General features: G+C 38.2%; 1 protein-coding gene across 3 annotated transcripts; it reads left to right on the forward strand.

The window, feature by feature from the left end:
- Window positions 1–1,611: 1,611 nt before the first annotated feature.
- Window positions 1,612–12,080, forward strand: pax1b (paired box 1b). 3 transcript variants are annotated; one of them, XM_030047703.1, is made up of 5 exons: window positions 1,612–1,682; window positions 3,292–3,904; window positions 5,822–5,952; window positions 7,326–7,548; window positions 10,867–12,080. In XM_030047703.1, exons 1-5 carry the CDS (start codon window positions 1,659–1,661, stop codon window positions 10,932–10,934), a joined length of 1,059 nt encoding a protein of 352 aa, XP_029903563.1. In that variant the 5' UTR covers window positions 1,612–1,658; the 3' UTR covers window positions 10,935–12,080. The 3 variants fall into 3 exon arrangements, with proteins under 3 accessions (XP_029903563.1, XP_029903565.1, XP_029903564.1); XM_030047705.1 differs by having other exon boundaries at window positions 1,613–1,682; window positions 3,287–3,904; XM_030047704.1 differs by having other exon boundaries at window positions 1,618–1,670.
- Window positions 12,081–15,818: the final 3,738 nt, after the last annotated feature.

The raw sequence follows: 15,818 nt of genomic DNA on the forward strand, positions 1-15,818 counted from the left end.
CGGTTTGAGGTAAAGTAGAAAAGGTGGGAAACCGTGTAACAAACAAAACGAGTTGTTTGCTTGCGATCAAACTTACTTGTTATTTTTCACTTTTTTGTGTATGAGCCTGAATGATTTCCCATCTAGTCTATTATCAGTTTTTCACCACTTCTTTTTATGTTGCTTCTACACAATTTCACAATATCAAGGTTTTTGGTTTATTACTTTATGATTAAGTCACATAATAATGATAATTATATTGAGGAAGAGCCAAGAAAACCCAATAAGGGTGTCCAGGGTGACGGTCATCAAATGAGACATACAACATAAAGGCAAGCACTGACAAATTCATGTAAAATCAAAGGAAAAACACAATTACTAATGTGTTACAAGTGTCCAGGACAGGTCAGTCTATTACAAACTCGGTGAATATATTTAGACAGTGAGACTCACTGTCTTAATACTCAAACGATCCAAAACTTTTTTTTTTTAGCACGCTAACATGCTAATCGAGCAGCTGATTTCATTGTAGTGACAGTTTGACATAAAATAGAAAAGGTGGGAGACCGTGTAACACACAAACAAGTCATTTGTTTGCAGTCAATATAGTGCTGGCAAATACGAACAAAAAAAAGGGGAAAAAAATTAAACTTTTCGTGTTTTTTTTTTTTGTTTTTTTTTTTTTGTTTTGTTTGTTTGTTTGTTTGTTTGTTTGTTTCATTAAAATGATTTCCCACCTATTTAATTATTATTTCGGGGCTTTTTCCCCCACTGCTTTTTATGTGGCTTCTATGTGACCTCACATGATATAAAACAATAAAGGCTTGTCGGGTGTCCCTGCTAAAATGAGACATGCAGCATAAAAACAAATACAAACAAAAACAGGAAAACAAAGTAACTGTGGTGTTGCACGTGCCCAGGAAATATACATATATATATAGAGAGTGAGAGAGAGAGAGAGAGAGAGAGAGAGAGAGAGAGAGAGAGAGATAAGACCAGGTACTGAACAACATAAAATAAAAACAGAGAGTGCAAAAAACGCTCCAGACTAGCAGAGCTTTTGATAACTTTCATTTTTAATTGTGCAGTAATATAGCTAATGAGATGGTGAGTGACTGCACTGCAAAAAAATATTCTAACTTCGCAAGTCATTTCAAGTCTCATTAAACAGTGAAAAAAATCTCAAAAATCTGGCTCGTTTTCAATGCAATTTCACTATTTACAGGATTTCGTGTTCTGTTGAGACATGGCAGAGTGAGGCAGATCACTGGAGTCATGAAAATGAAACAAGTAGGATTACATCATCCTACTGGCATTTTTTCACTTGTTTAAAGGTAATAAATGAGTAGCCTAAAAACAAGATTTAAACACTGAATCTGACAGTGTGGATTTTTTTAGTGTGTTCACCTGGGACTCAGTGGCACCGAAATTCTGATTTTTTCGCTCTAGATTAAATTTCTGGCCCCTGTGTAGCCTCTTTTCTCGAGGGTGTCGACGCCTCTCTCCTCGTCTAATGACCTTCTCTGTCCGGAAGAGGAAGAGGAGGAGGGGGAGGAGGAGGAGGAGGGAGAGGAGGAGGCTCCGGTGAGGTAAACCCAGCGGTCGGGCTGCTCCGCCGCAGTCTGCGGGCTGCAGGTCGGACAGCGGAGCGGCATGCTGCGGCTCTGACACGCAGGCTGATGCAGAAACCGGTGAGCCAATGGGTAAGAGGACTTTACTTTTTTGTTTTTGCAGAAATCTGCTGCAGGGGGAAACGAAAAGAGAGAGCAACACACTGGAAACGGCGGATATTTAACTTGGATTTACCTCAGCTTAGCCTACTGTAGGGATTTTTTTTTTTTTTTTTTTTTTTTTTTTTTTTGCGATGTTTTTCCTTTTATGCTGGCTTCGGCAGCAAAACAAAAAAAAAAAGTTGCCTGCTTGTTGTTTGGAAATGTCAGTGCAACTTTACTCGGCTGTTGTAATACAAATTGTTCTTCAGGACAGGGGCGTCAGATCAGGCCTGGAGTGAAATTTGGTGAAATAAAAAAAAAAAAAAAAATGCGTTATCTCCTGTAACTTTGATTCATTCGGAACAAAGGATGATGATGTCCTTACAGGCCGCCCATTAGGAAATACTGGCTGTCAAGGAAAAACCTCAGCATGGATAAACGCGTCCGGTAAATAACAATAAGTGGCGTCGAATGAAACAAAATCGTGGCAGATATATATTTTGATATTTTAAAAACTGCTGCAGCTTTAGTTAATTTAGGATCCTCGAACAGCAGCCCATAGCGACAAGCAGCAGCAGAAAACGAAATGAAATGGAAAATAAACTTGACAGACGAGACGTGTGCAGATATAGGTGATATATAGTTGCTGCTTCTAATGCTGTGAATTTAGCTTTACTCTGTATCACAGGATGAAAAACTCCACAATCAGATGAGGTTTTTTTTTTTTTTATCAGTCTGAAAATTATTATTCACTTAGGCCTACACATTATTTTTATACTTCAGCATTAGGCCCATTTATTATTATTATTATCATCATCATCATCATCATCATCATCATCATCATCATCATTATTATTATTATTATTATTATTATTATGATTATGCCTATTATTACTTTTATTATCATCATCATTATTATTATTATGGCTGTTGTTGTTGTTGTTGTTCGTATTAGGCTAGTATCAGTATTATCACACAGCTTTGAGGTGTGTAAGCGTGTCTGTTTTTTATTCCTGATTATAATTAACAAATTTCACTAGTATCACACGATAAAACAGATTACAACCAGAATTAAACCAAAATAAATATAGATTTTTCTTTTAAAAGTAATGATAGTTAACAGGCATAATCAGGCCCATAAAGCTTTACAGGAAAGAATAAAACTTATTATAAATAGCAGACTAAATAAATTCCTAAATTATAATTTGCCGCGAATGAATAATATCTGCCTGGTTGGTTTTCCTGTAGCGGACAGCAGAGTATCAGCAGCAGGTCCGTTTGAACTATAAAGACTAAATGTATTTTTTTATTTTGAAAAATGTGTAAATGTTTTATAATTATATTTGAGATTATGTAGTGCCATTTCCTTTATCCAGGTGACGCCAAGTAAAAAATAAAAGTAAAAGTAAAACATACAAGTTAAGTTATAGGCCTACAACAGGAAATAAACCAGAATAATAGACTTATAAGTTCTTCTTCTTCTTCTTCTTCTTCTTCTTCTTCTTCTTCTTCTTCTTCTTCTTCTTCCTGTCAGTGTTATTATTCCTCAGCTGCACCATCTCCTGCGCCTGCTAATCGTCTGTGTTTTCGTGCAGAGCAGAACTACGGGGAGGTGAACCAGCTCGGCGGGGTGTTTGTGAACGGCCGTCCGCTGCCCAACCCGGTCCGGATCCGGATCGTGGAGCTGGCGCAGCTCGGCATCCGGCCCTGCGACATCAGCCGGCAGCTGCGCGTCTCCCACGGCTGCGTCAGCAAGATCCTGGCCCGCTACAACGAGACGGGCTCCATCCTGCCCGGGGCCATCGGCGGCAGCAAGCCGCGGGTCACCACGCCCAACGTGGTGCGGAGCATCCGGGACTACAAGCAGGGAGACCCGGGCATTTTCGCCTGGGAGATCCGGGACAGGCTGCTGTCGGACGGCGTGTGCGACAAGTACAACGTCCCGTCCGTCAGCTCCATCAGCCGCATTTTGAGGAATAAAATCGGAGGCGTTTCGCAGCCGAGCCAGTATGAGAACAGCAAGCCGGCCCCGCCTCAGCTGCCCTACGGCCCGCTGTACCCCTACTCCTACCCGGGGCCCGTTTCCCCCACTGGGACCAAGACCGGCAGCGGCCACGGAGGCCACGCCGGGCACGTCGGCCTGCCGCGGGCCTGGCCCTCCGTCCACACGGTCAGCAACATCCTGGGCATCCGGGCCTTCATGGACCCTGCAGGTCGGTGGAAAACAACTTGAAATCTCCATTTAACTTATAATCAAGTGTAAAAGGACAGAGAGCGAGGCCTTGTTGGAATCTAATTCTAGGAAATAAAAATAATGAAGTCACGCACCATTAATACAAAGTTCCCATAGGAGTATTATGGGATTATTAAAGCGATACAGCACGATAAGGTGCCTGTTTGTGAATTGATATTGTAAGACATTATTATAACCACAGGAGATAAAAACACAAAATATCATAAGGTCTCTGTCATGTCAGCGTTGAGCACCACAGATTCCTATGAGAATATTATCACAAGAAACTTAACATATAGGCTACAATTATTACAGGGGGAAAAAAAAAAACATATGGACTAGGCTACATGTCGAAACTTTTGAAAAACTCCGTTTGCCAAATTTTACACAACAAAAGAAAACACGACACAGTGCCATGAAGTCACTGAAGTCCCAAAGGAATTATCACAGCAATAACATCATTTATTTTTTAAAGGATGTCACTACATGCAGCTAGACCTGGGCCAAACATAAAAAAAAAAAAAAAAAAAAAAAAAAACTTTAGTAGATATAAAAATATATAGCCTACTGTAAAAATAGAATAGTGACTACTGAGTATCAAAAGCAAACTTTAAGTCACTTTATTATAGGAATATTATGATAGAAGATTTAAAAAGATTAACTATTCAGCACCACATTTCAGGTCCCTGTGGAAATATTATAAGAGTATTACAGAGACACCATAGGAGTTGCATTTTAGGAAAAACAACATCACAGCGAGGAAAATCAAGCAGATACTAGAAATAATAATAATTTTAAAAATGTTTATATCAGAATTATTGGTAGTAGTATTAGTATAGGCCTAGTCATGCTAAGGAAGATGACTGGACCTTAATGTCCCTTTAGGAATTTTATTCGAATAGTATAGTGATAAAAAAAAAAAGAAAGAAAAAAAGAAAAAGGAGAGACAGAAAGTGCAGTAAAAGAACTTAAATTCCAATACAGTTTTATTTATTTTTTTAATGTAATACTGAGCACCATAAGTATATAGGAATATTACAGGGAGACTAAAGGCCTTAGAGTAATATTATGGGAACAGGCTGTTAATACCATAAACACAGTATATTCAGATCCACCATAAGAACGTGGAATGTTATAGTGATCTGACATCAGGGAATTATAATCATATAATTCATATAATATCATATAATATGCATATAATTTGGGGGAATTTAGGGAAGCTAAAATGTTTTTGGGGTATGAAGGCGGATGTTGGACCTTGTGACCATTTCCCTTTACAACTGATCAGTGTCTCTTTCAGAGTAATGTGCATCATAAAGCACAAAACCATAACCAAAACACAGGAGGAGGAATGTGGCATACTGTAGGAATATTTTTTTATTTTCTGACTGAAACACAAAGCTGCCTGGGCCTGAAGTTCAGCTTGCATCGTGTTTTTCCCCTGAATCTCCCACAAAAGCTTAAATAAAAAGCAGCTGTTTGTAATAAAACACAGCTCTGTAGTGGAGGGGGAAAAAAGCATTTTCACAAGTCAGTCAGTCTGCCTTGGAGCCTAAAATCTGATTTTTCTTTTTCAAAAAAATGGCACAAAATGGCAAAGTGAAGATATAATTCCATTTTCTTTTTTCTAATCATATTGTCTTGGGATTTTTCTCAAATTAATGATTTGATCAGCCTCTTTCCAAACACTGACACATGTTTCTGAAGCAAGTGGAATTATTCATCATATTTGTCATTTTTTTTTTTTTTCTTAAATTTAATATACACCCCAAAAACAGCAGAATTGAGGAAAATCTGACTTTAAGACTGAGAGTAAAGGTGGATGTGTTTAGTTTTTCCACCTTAAGAGCTGCTGATGTGAGGGAGGTTTAACTCGGCGCCGATGTTTTGCTCTCAGCTCTGACTGGATCGGACGGCTACGCAGCCAAAATGGAGGACTGGACCAGTATGACCAGTATGAACAACAGGCCGTTTCCCTCTGGAGGCCCGGAGAAAACCAGCATCGAGCCTGACCTCAAACACTCACAGGTAAACCACAGAAACACACAGTAGAAATACACACATTTCCACATTTCCATTTGTGTTTTTCTTACAAAACAAATGCAATCCCACCTCAAGCTTATTTACTTCATTATTACCATTAAATGATAACAATAACCAGTAGTGTAGCACCAGTACGGTTTTAGAGGAAAATTCATAAACTAGCCTACTGCCTTTAATTACTAAAATTATGACAAATATTACAATATTAGTAATAAACTACATTTACAGAGAATTTATCAAACAGATATGTAAGGCACTTTACAAAATAAAAGCGCTGTAAGCAGTAAGAAAACTTGAATAATACTACTGATAATAGTAACAATAAAATTGCAACAATGACAATAATGATAATAACAGTGTTAGTAGTGGCGATAGTGATAATATTCTTATATTCATCAATAAACAGGATTAATTAGTATCCATATGGATTATAACGTCAAATTATGACACATATATTCCACCATAATCCAGTGGCTTCCACACAGAAGATAATTTACAGTACAGGAGAATAATTTACTACCATAATAATATGCACCAGAGGAGATATGTGCTGTTATGTAATAAATCTACAGCAGCATCAGCAGCTGTGGAGAAAATAAATGATTATGTTTCGCTGGTGGGCTCCTTCCTTCTTCCTTCACCGATGTTTTGTTAAATTTGACCCACGACGCCTCAGAAAGACTCCACCCCAAAAACAAAACCACTGCACACTGCTGTCCCGGCTTTATCACAACAGAAGAGAGGGAGAAAAAAAAACTTGTGCAACAGTCACAAAAATGAAGAACTGAGATGAATAAGAGCTTGAGGGCAGAGTAAAGTGAAACCAGCTGCACCTGGTTTCACTTTACAGATGAGATGGACACTGTCAGTCTGCAGGTTCATGTAATGATTTGTTTTTCTCCAAATTTCAAAATTCCTCATTAAAAAAAAAAAAACATAACATGAAACTGCATTCTAACATTTTGTAGTTTAAGTGTTGGGTTGATTTTTATTTATTTTCCCCCCACACACACTGGATCCTCCAGATTCTACAAATAATGAATAGATGGACTTAATCGTTAATACTACTTTTAACACTAAGGATTGTACTAATACTAGAAATAGCACTGTTCAAAAAAAAAAAAAAAAAAATTTTTTACAATTTTTAAAAACTCTTTCCTCCATAGCAGGTTTATTATGCTGTATTTGGACTTTTAGCTGTGGTAGTTTGTATTTTTTTTTTTACTGTTTTTTTTTAAATATTATTATTATTTTACTTTTTTTTTTTTACATCTTGACAACATTATAAATGAGGATACACCCTCCTTGGTCTTTTGAGGTGAAATAATTTGAAACATTTTTGTTGTTTTCTCCCTCAGTCCTCCAGCTACGTGTCGGCCTGTGCGTATTCTCCTCCCAGTCAGTACGGACTTTACGGGCCTGCAGGAAACTACATGAGCGCTGGGCACCACTGGCAGTCCCAGTCTGCCTGCCTGACGCCCAGTTTGACGCCCAGTTTGACGCCCGGCCTGACACCCAGCACACCCGTACAGGGCACAGACTTCCACGCTGCCATGTCATTCAAACACTCACACAGAGAGGGTGAGCCTGCGTTTATATTCTCCTCCCAAAAACCTGCAGCTCTGCTCTGAGAAAACAGCTGAGCCGCCCGGGACCAGAGCAGAACCCTTCACGATGCTGTGAGGAATGATTTTAGAGAGGTTCTCCACAGGAACATGCTCACAGCACTCCGAAATCATTTATCTATGTGGAACCTTTCAAACATGAGAACTTAACAGCAAGAATACTTAATAGTTGAACAGTGAAAAAAAAAGCAAATGGACATACAAATGATCTGCACTTCACTGAAATATAAAATTTAGGAAAAGAATATAAAAATAAATATATAGATCAAGTAAAAAATCTTAAAAATAATTTTAAAAATGCTTAATAATTTTTAAAGCAATATCTCTAGCAGTGATTTAAAAGCTACAAAATAAGTGAAGCCTTAATCTCGTCATGCAGATTAGAATTTATGTTTTCCAGGTTTCTTCATCTGATCGTTACAGCAGATCAAGAGGTGAGGAAATTTTTTTTTAAAAATGACAGAAAAATTTGACTTGATAATAGGTTTGTGTCATAAGAATGTGACGTAATCATCTTGTAAATTATCTTGCGACCCCACCTGGTGTCCTGACCCACAGTTCGAGAACCACGGCTGTGAAGAGAGGCTCTCTCAGGAGGTGGTTTTTAAAGTGGGGTCCGCGGACCTCCAGGGGTCCTGGAGGGTCCTCCAAGTGGTCCTCGGCAAACTATATAAATTTAATTTCTCTTTAATTTAATTTAGTTCACGATAAAGTGAGAACGCAGAAAATGCTGGAGGGTCATGTTACTGTTTTCCTCTTTGGGATTTTTCGGTGTTTATTTATGACACTGAAAAGAAATTTAACGTGTTGAAACCTGCACAAACATACTGGATGTCCTTCAGAAACATGAGAGAAAAGGCGATTGACAAATTAGCAAAAAATGAACAGAACTTTAATTAAAAAAGCCAAATTATTTGCAAAAAACAAGAAAATTGCAAAACAAATATATTGATTATTTTGATATATTTAAAGGTCTGATTGGTGATGCTGGATCAAATAAAGTCAGGACATGGAGAAGTTTACACACCGTTCAGTTCTCCACTGGACCTTTACGACCTCGTAAGAAACATTCACAACAGTTCTCTTTTATATATAAGCACAAAACACTCATTTGGACCGACCCAGAACCCGTAAGGAACTGCTAAAAAAGGGTGAAGGAGCAACGGTCCTGTGTTGGTGCCGTGTTTTCTGGGAGTGTAGAACCGCCACGTCACCAAAGATCCCATGAAGAAAACTTTTTCTTTCTGTATCACAAAAACAGATAAACAGTTTTTGTAGTTTAGTCGGTTTGTATTCCTTCATCATTATTTTTTTTTTTAACCCTAAAAATCTAATTAGTAACTTTTAACCATAAGATGAATGATTTATTTTTAGATTTTTAAATGATGAGATTTATGCTTAAGTTATCTTCATCTAACTGGTGCTCTTTAGCACTGATTTGATGGATTTGGGATGAAAGATTTTTTATGAGAGCACAGTTGCGTTTTGCTGAAGCACAAACATTCTTCTCCTAATTCGTTTTATATGTGGATTTAAAGGTGTTTCCCCCAAACAAATTACACTGCCATGTTTCATATTTTGTTTTTATTAATATTCACTGCTCAGATCAGAGTTCACTTTACCAATATTTTAAATTTTGAAAAAAATATATTTTTTTTTCATTTCTTATTTTATTGTATCATTTTTATTTTTATTTATTCATTCATTTATCCATTCTTTTTTCAGTTATTATTTTATTATTATTATTATTATTATTATTTTATTTTTGTGAGCTGCAGAGTTCATGGCTTGGCTGGAAACAAAAAAAAAAATCAAAAAAAAAAAAAAAGAAAAAAGAAAAAAAAGCATGTACTCTGAAAGCCCAGAAGCTCCAGTTGGTCCATCGTGTCACTCTCTGCTATAAAAACAAACTTTGTGCGGCTTCATTTTCTGCTAAACAGTGTATATTTGTACTGTCTGGTGTGTGTTTGCTTTTCGGAGGCGGTTCGGTCATGTGGAGATTAAAATGGGCCTAAAATTATACAGGAGAGCCGCTTCTGGTTTTCCCTGGAAAATTCAAATTTGGCATCAGGTCGGCAGAAATGTTTGCAGATGCCGCCCGATGTTACAGATCATAAAATTCAGATTATATAATACATCCAGTCGCTGTGTAAACTGTGAATGCGACTGAATAAACTGCAGGCAAGCTTTTTTATTATCTTAAACCAGAGTGCGTTCTGGAAGATTTGTGAAATCCGTGGAAGAGATGGAACGGGGAAAAATCCTGACCTCTGGACTAGCGGGAGGTCGCAGATGCAGCCGCAGAAACAGTCAACAAGTTCAAAATAGGTTTAATGATGAGGCCTGGTTTAGCTGAACAGAGCGTGTACAGATTATAATTTACTGCTAATTTAAATGGACTGGCAAATACACTCTTCCCTCAAAATACTGTAACTGTCACGGTGAGATTAGATGTGACGATGAGGAGGAGGAAGAGGTGAAATTTTATTTATCCATGTTGGGAAAAAGATTGCAAAAGAGACCAGGTTCAGCAAGAAAAAAAGAAAACAGAATCAAAAATTACACAACTAGAATTTGATATAAGCAAGAACAAACAGTAGAATTAATAAAATTAAAAAAAAAAAAAACAATAATGCAATGAAATGAAAAGAAAATGATGAGGAGAAGGAGGAAGAGGAGGAGCTGAAACTTTATTTATCCATCAAGAGAAAATGAAAAAAGCAACAGCGTTCAGCAATAAAAAAAATAAAAAAATAAATAAAAAAATAAAATAAAAAAAACAGAATGTAAAAACACAACTAGAGTATAATATATGCAGGAACAAACCATAGAAATAATGAATTTGTAAAAAAAAAAAAAAAAAAAAAGCAATGAAAGGGAAAGAAAATGATGATGACGAGGAGGAGGATGTGAAACTTTATTGCTCCATGTGGGGAAAACATCGCAGCAGCAAAAGCAGCAGAATTAAGGATGGGGAAAGGACAACAGGGGAAGAACAATAGCAGAAGATAAACAACTAAAAATAACACAAATAATAAACCAAAACAAAAAACAACATTAGAATAAAATAGAAAAAAAAAAAAGCCGATGAGTAAATATGTCACAATATGCCGATGACAACTTGTTTTATGAGAGAAATTTGGTTAAAATATGGAGAATTTGTAACGTAATGTAGATTGCTAAATTAGACAAATGCACTGTATAGATGATAGTGGTAATTGTGATGATGGTGGTGGTGAAAAATAATATTTTGCTGCTGTTGTTTTTCCTGCAGGAGACAGAAAACCTCCCAGTCCACTGAGCAAGCAGCTGGAAGCTCACGGTTTGTCTTCAGCCTCCTGACCAGATCAAACTCAGACGGACGATATCGTGACGCTGATTTGTGTTTTTTATTCCCGAGGAGATTCACAACTGACCAAATTCTCTACCGTCCACTTTTGACTACAGCTGGAGGATTACAGGGACACCCTTCCCAACCCCAATACTACATTTCCCAGGAAGCCTTGCGACAACGTCCATGGGAAAGACAAGGACTTTTGTCATCTGTCTTTTCCATCAAAGACAGACGGATGTACCAAAAAAACAAATTCCCTGCTTGTTAATCTCACATGAACACCATTCAAAGTCAAATATGAACTTGGAAAATCAGAAAAAAAAACAGGCAACCGAGGTATGAAGTTGTGATAATCTTTAAGTTTTTAGAAAATGGTGGAAAAACAAGTTTTGTGTCAGTCAGCAGCAATAAAACACACCCAGCCTCATCACGCATCTGTTGTTAGCCGGCCTAGCGGTCACAGCTAACATTAGTTTAATAAAGATTAAGTTCAGTCCGCTTGTTGATCTACAGCTCAGCCATGTTGGTTTGTTATTTATCCTCCAGGTTTTATTTTCCGACAGAACTAGACAATAATTAGTTTAGGAGTCCTTGATGATTTTCGTCTTCTTCTACGATTTTCTCCCCGTGTGATCGCTGAACGCAAAATGGCAGCTCTAGAGAGAAGAAGGCCTCACTGTTTGATTGTGCGGTTCTGACAGCAAAACCTGACGTTTACTGTCCATGTTTTAGACCCTGAAATGTTTTCTGATGTCAAAAAAAAATAAAAAAACTGGAAACACTTGGACGTGACGTCACCTCGTCTGGCCAGAGGAAAACAGACGCCGAACCGCTGGATGGAGACAGAAACACGACACCCATCACCTGCATTATTATTATTCCTTTGTTTGTTTTTCTGAACAGTGTCCCAGTATTTTAGGGCGGATTTTTCCTTTAACAGCCACTGGGGTCAATCAGGCCTCGTGGTTCTGAACTGAAATCATGTTTGCCGGCACCAAGCACAGTTTGAGCTCCAGCCATTTTCCATCCGTCCTCATGAAAAGGAAAATTTGAATTGCATTTGGAATTGTGTAATCTTGTAAAAAAATATATATATTGGCAAAGCTGTAACTCTATTTTTCTATAACTGTGCTTAATAAAGGCATGCAAAATAATAAATGTCTCGCTGTTAATGAGAAAATACATGGAGAGAAATGGTTTCCAGATGATTTGGCGATCAGCAGGGGCAAAGGCCAATAATAATAATAATAATAATAACAATAATAATAATAATAATAAAAATAAGAAGGAGAATACATGACGTTCACCATAAATATTCACTTATTCACAAACTAGTAAAACTCAAAATAAAAAAAATATGTTTATTTGCCCCTTTTTGCTTCCATTATTATTTTGTGTGTGTGTGTGTGTGTGTGTGTGTGTGTTTTGTATTCTGTTTTTTTTTTATATATGTCATTTTACCCAACATCACAGTATATGACAGCAAAACCTCAGTGATTTTCAAGTTTAAATAAAGGTAATACATATTTTTTATTTGTACAGTAGACCACCTGGCATGCAGAAGTGTATTGCTTTACAGAAAATCACTACATGGTTGTGTCATTATCACTGTACATTAAACAGCGAGACTCACAGCTACATATTTAAAATTATTTACCACTGATTTTTGTTATTTTTAACAAACTGATGGATGGATGGGGCGATTTCCCCACATGTGACGTTTGAGAGGTCGGGACCTGGAAAACTGTTTTGAGACTCTTTTGATGTGTCCTCCGCGACGTCCAGGAAGCAAGAGGCGTCCTCCTCCTCCAGGTAGGAAGAGGTGGAAGATGATCCGTCAGCAAACAGCGCCGAGCAAACAAGAGGCCTGAGCAAACAGCGGCCAGGAGATCAGCCGGCTCATTGTTACAAACCGGCTGTTTGGAGGGGCTTTGAGTCATTTAGGAAGTGAGTCGAGTCCTGATCCTCCTGTCCATCATCTGCCATCTGCTCTGTGTCGCTCAGAGGGTTTGACAAACTCCCACCAAGTAACCATCACCTTCGTATCAGTAAATGTTTGATTTTCTGCTCTCTGTCAGTTTTGTTTCATTGTAAGTAAATAAATAAATGCTACAGAAAAAATTACAGCACATTCAGGCATGTTTTGTGAAGAAAAATGACATCATTATTATAAGAAGAGACTATCCTCCAGTAAAAACAACCTAATATTTTGTTTACACAGCAGGTTATTACAAGCTGTAGTTACGTTTTAAAGTTGAGCGCCCTCTAGTGGTCCTATAACAACAACGTGGTGTCGTAAAAAAAGAGCAAAAAACTCCGAACAAGGAGGTTGGTCAGATGAGAAAATCAGCATCACTTTCATTAAGGAGACCTGGACTCAAATCCAAACTAAACAATGTTTGCTTTTATATTGGTCAGCAAACGTTCGCTAAAATTTGCTAGTTGTACTTGCACAAGCATCAGTTTTTGTTAAACATTAATCTGATAATTTCACTTTTTTCTTAACCCTAACCCTAACCTTAACCCTGACCTGAAACCCAAACCTTAACAGTGACGTTTTCCTGACCTTAAGCAGGGATTTTTAGTGGCCAGCTGGATAGTGAGTGTGTTGGCTCGGTCACGAAAGGCTGCTGTGGTCGTATCCGAGGGTCGGGACAAACGTCCTCTGTGGTTGCCTGGGCTGGAGGACGTGTCGTCTCTGGACGCTGGTTTGTTTCCCGGCGACATGTGCTTCGTCTTGCCGAGGTGGACCGAACGATTTGTCCCTCGGACCTACTGAAGTTCTCGCCATCCTCCGTGACAGCAGCTCTGCCTGAACAGCAGCCGCTCATCAGACTCAGTCCAACACTCACCTCCTGTTTTTTTTTATCCAGCTAATGCATTTCCATGGCCAAGTCTCGCATTTTGGAATTATAAGTTTATCCAAATAAAATGGGCGTATGTAATTTTATTGATATTTTCCAGCTCCATCGAGCAACTTTTATTCATTACAGCAAAATGTGCATTAAACAAAAAGGGCTGATGGACATGCAGGTAGTGACTGCTGTAACTCTGCAGGGGATCCAGTCTCAATCCAGGCCAGGAATCTTTTCTGCTGTAAACACACAGTGCACAACAAGTGGCGTGGTTTACTCTTTTGTTGTTGTTGTTGTTGTTGTTGTTGTTGTTGTTGTTGTTTGGGGACAACCAGAACAAGAAGACCTGGGTAGCTAACATGAGCAGTGATAGCCACCATGACTGAACAGGCACTCAACAAAACACTGACAGCTACTTTTTCAAAATGATTATCAAATTATCACTGTCAGAGAAATTGGATATCAATAAAGTCTCATGTTCAGTGTTTAAATCTTGATCGGAGGAGATAATCCCACTTGTTTCCAATGCAGTTTCGCTTGTTTCAGGATTTTTTTCTTTTTTTTTTTCTGGGAATGAGTATAAACCGTTGACTTTGACTCGTCTCTGTTGGTGTTGCGGCCTCACTCGGATATAAATCCCTCCCAGTGCAGCTTTAACCAGCACAGAAAACCCCACTTATCTCCCGGTGGTTTTATAGTTGTGGTGACATTGATTATATGATGCACTGTGATATGTGTGTGTGTGTGTGTGTGTGAATGAGTGCTTTCTCCTCTCCAGGTAGTCTCTCTTCGCACCTCCCTGCCAGGACAAACTTGTGTTTCGACATGGCAGTGGCCCTCTGTTTGTGTGTCCGCCCGTTTTAAAGTTAAAAGTTTCCTCTGTTCCCAGAATCGAGGCTGAATCGTCTCTTTCTCAACGAGCGCAGAATCAAGGCGCCACGGATAAGAGAGCCAGCCGGGCGTGAAACCACAGCGAGCCGCCGCCATCACAGATCTGCGCTCTGAATCAGCTGTAATTATCCTGCAGGCGGGACACATATCGCCGGCTAATAATTGCATCAAACAAAAACAATACAAACCCTCTTTTATCGTATTGGGATGGAGCTCAGATACAGCTGCGCTGACTCCTCAGGGGGAATCAGGTCTCTGGGGGTCAAATGCAGAGAAATACACTCTTACAAAAATGAAACTTGACACAGGTGAAACCACGAATTATCAAAATGAAACTTGGCCGAGCTTTTATTGGTTTTATCTGCTTATTAACTGAAAGACTGCAGTGATTGTGTCTCTGACATTTGTAGAGTGACCCTGTTACAGTTTTCGAGCCATAACCGTGATGCCTCTCCATTAATAAACCCAGAAAAGCCATAAAACCTTTCATTTTTTTGGAAGAGAATGTACACAGGCACGTAACATGAATGTAAAAAAATAAGCAGTAAAAGCAGAAATGCAGAGATAATGAATCAATAAAAGCATCAAATGAGGGTGTAGAGGTAAACATATGCACCATTTCACCATTGCCAAGTTGACTTGCAGATATGAGAATCATGTGTGTTTCACTGTAAATGTGCACACACGTTAAACACACACACACACACACACACACACACACACACACACACACACACACTTGATAACAGCTCCACACATGTGGCTTTCTGTGGGCTTATGAATATGAATCTGATGCGCATTTCCACCTTTTTGTGCACCTTTTATATCCTTTATTTTCACATAACATCTCCAGTTTCCATGCATTGTTATATTTACATTCATATTCAGACCACATTCATATTCACTGTGTACTGCAGTACTTCATGTTCCAGGTTAATACATGTAAGTAATTTAATATGTCACATTTTTTGTCATTAAAACAATGCTAAATAAATAAATTGCATATATTCTCCATTATCAGGCTGTGTCATCCAGTGTTACTCAAAGTTTCTCATTACTTTCTACAAATTGTACTCAAGTTATTTTACTAATTACTCTATTAGGTTGAGTTACTTTCCAAACCCCAAACCAGATCGCATTCAAAAA

Source organism: Myripristis murdjan, chromosome 24, assembly GCF_902150065.1.
Source record: "Myripristis murdjan chromosome 24, fMyrMur1.1, whole genome shotgun sequence".
NCBI classification, from domain to species: Eukaryota; Metazoa; Chordata; class Actinopteri; order Holocentriformes; family Holocentridae; genus Myripristis; species Myripristis murdjan.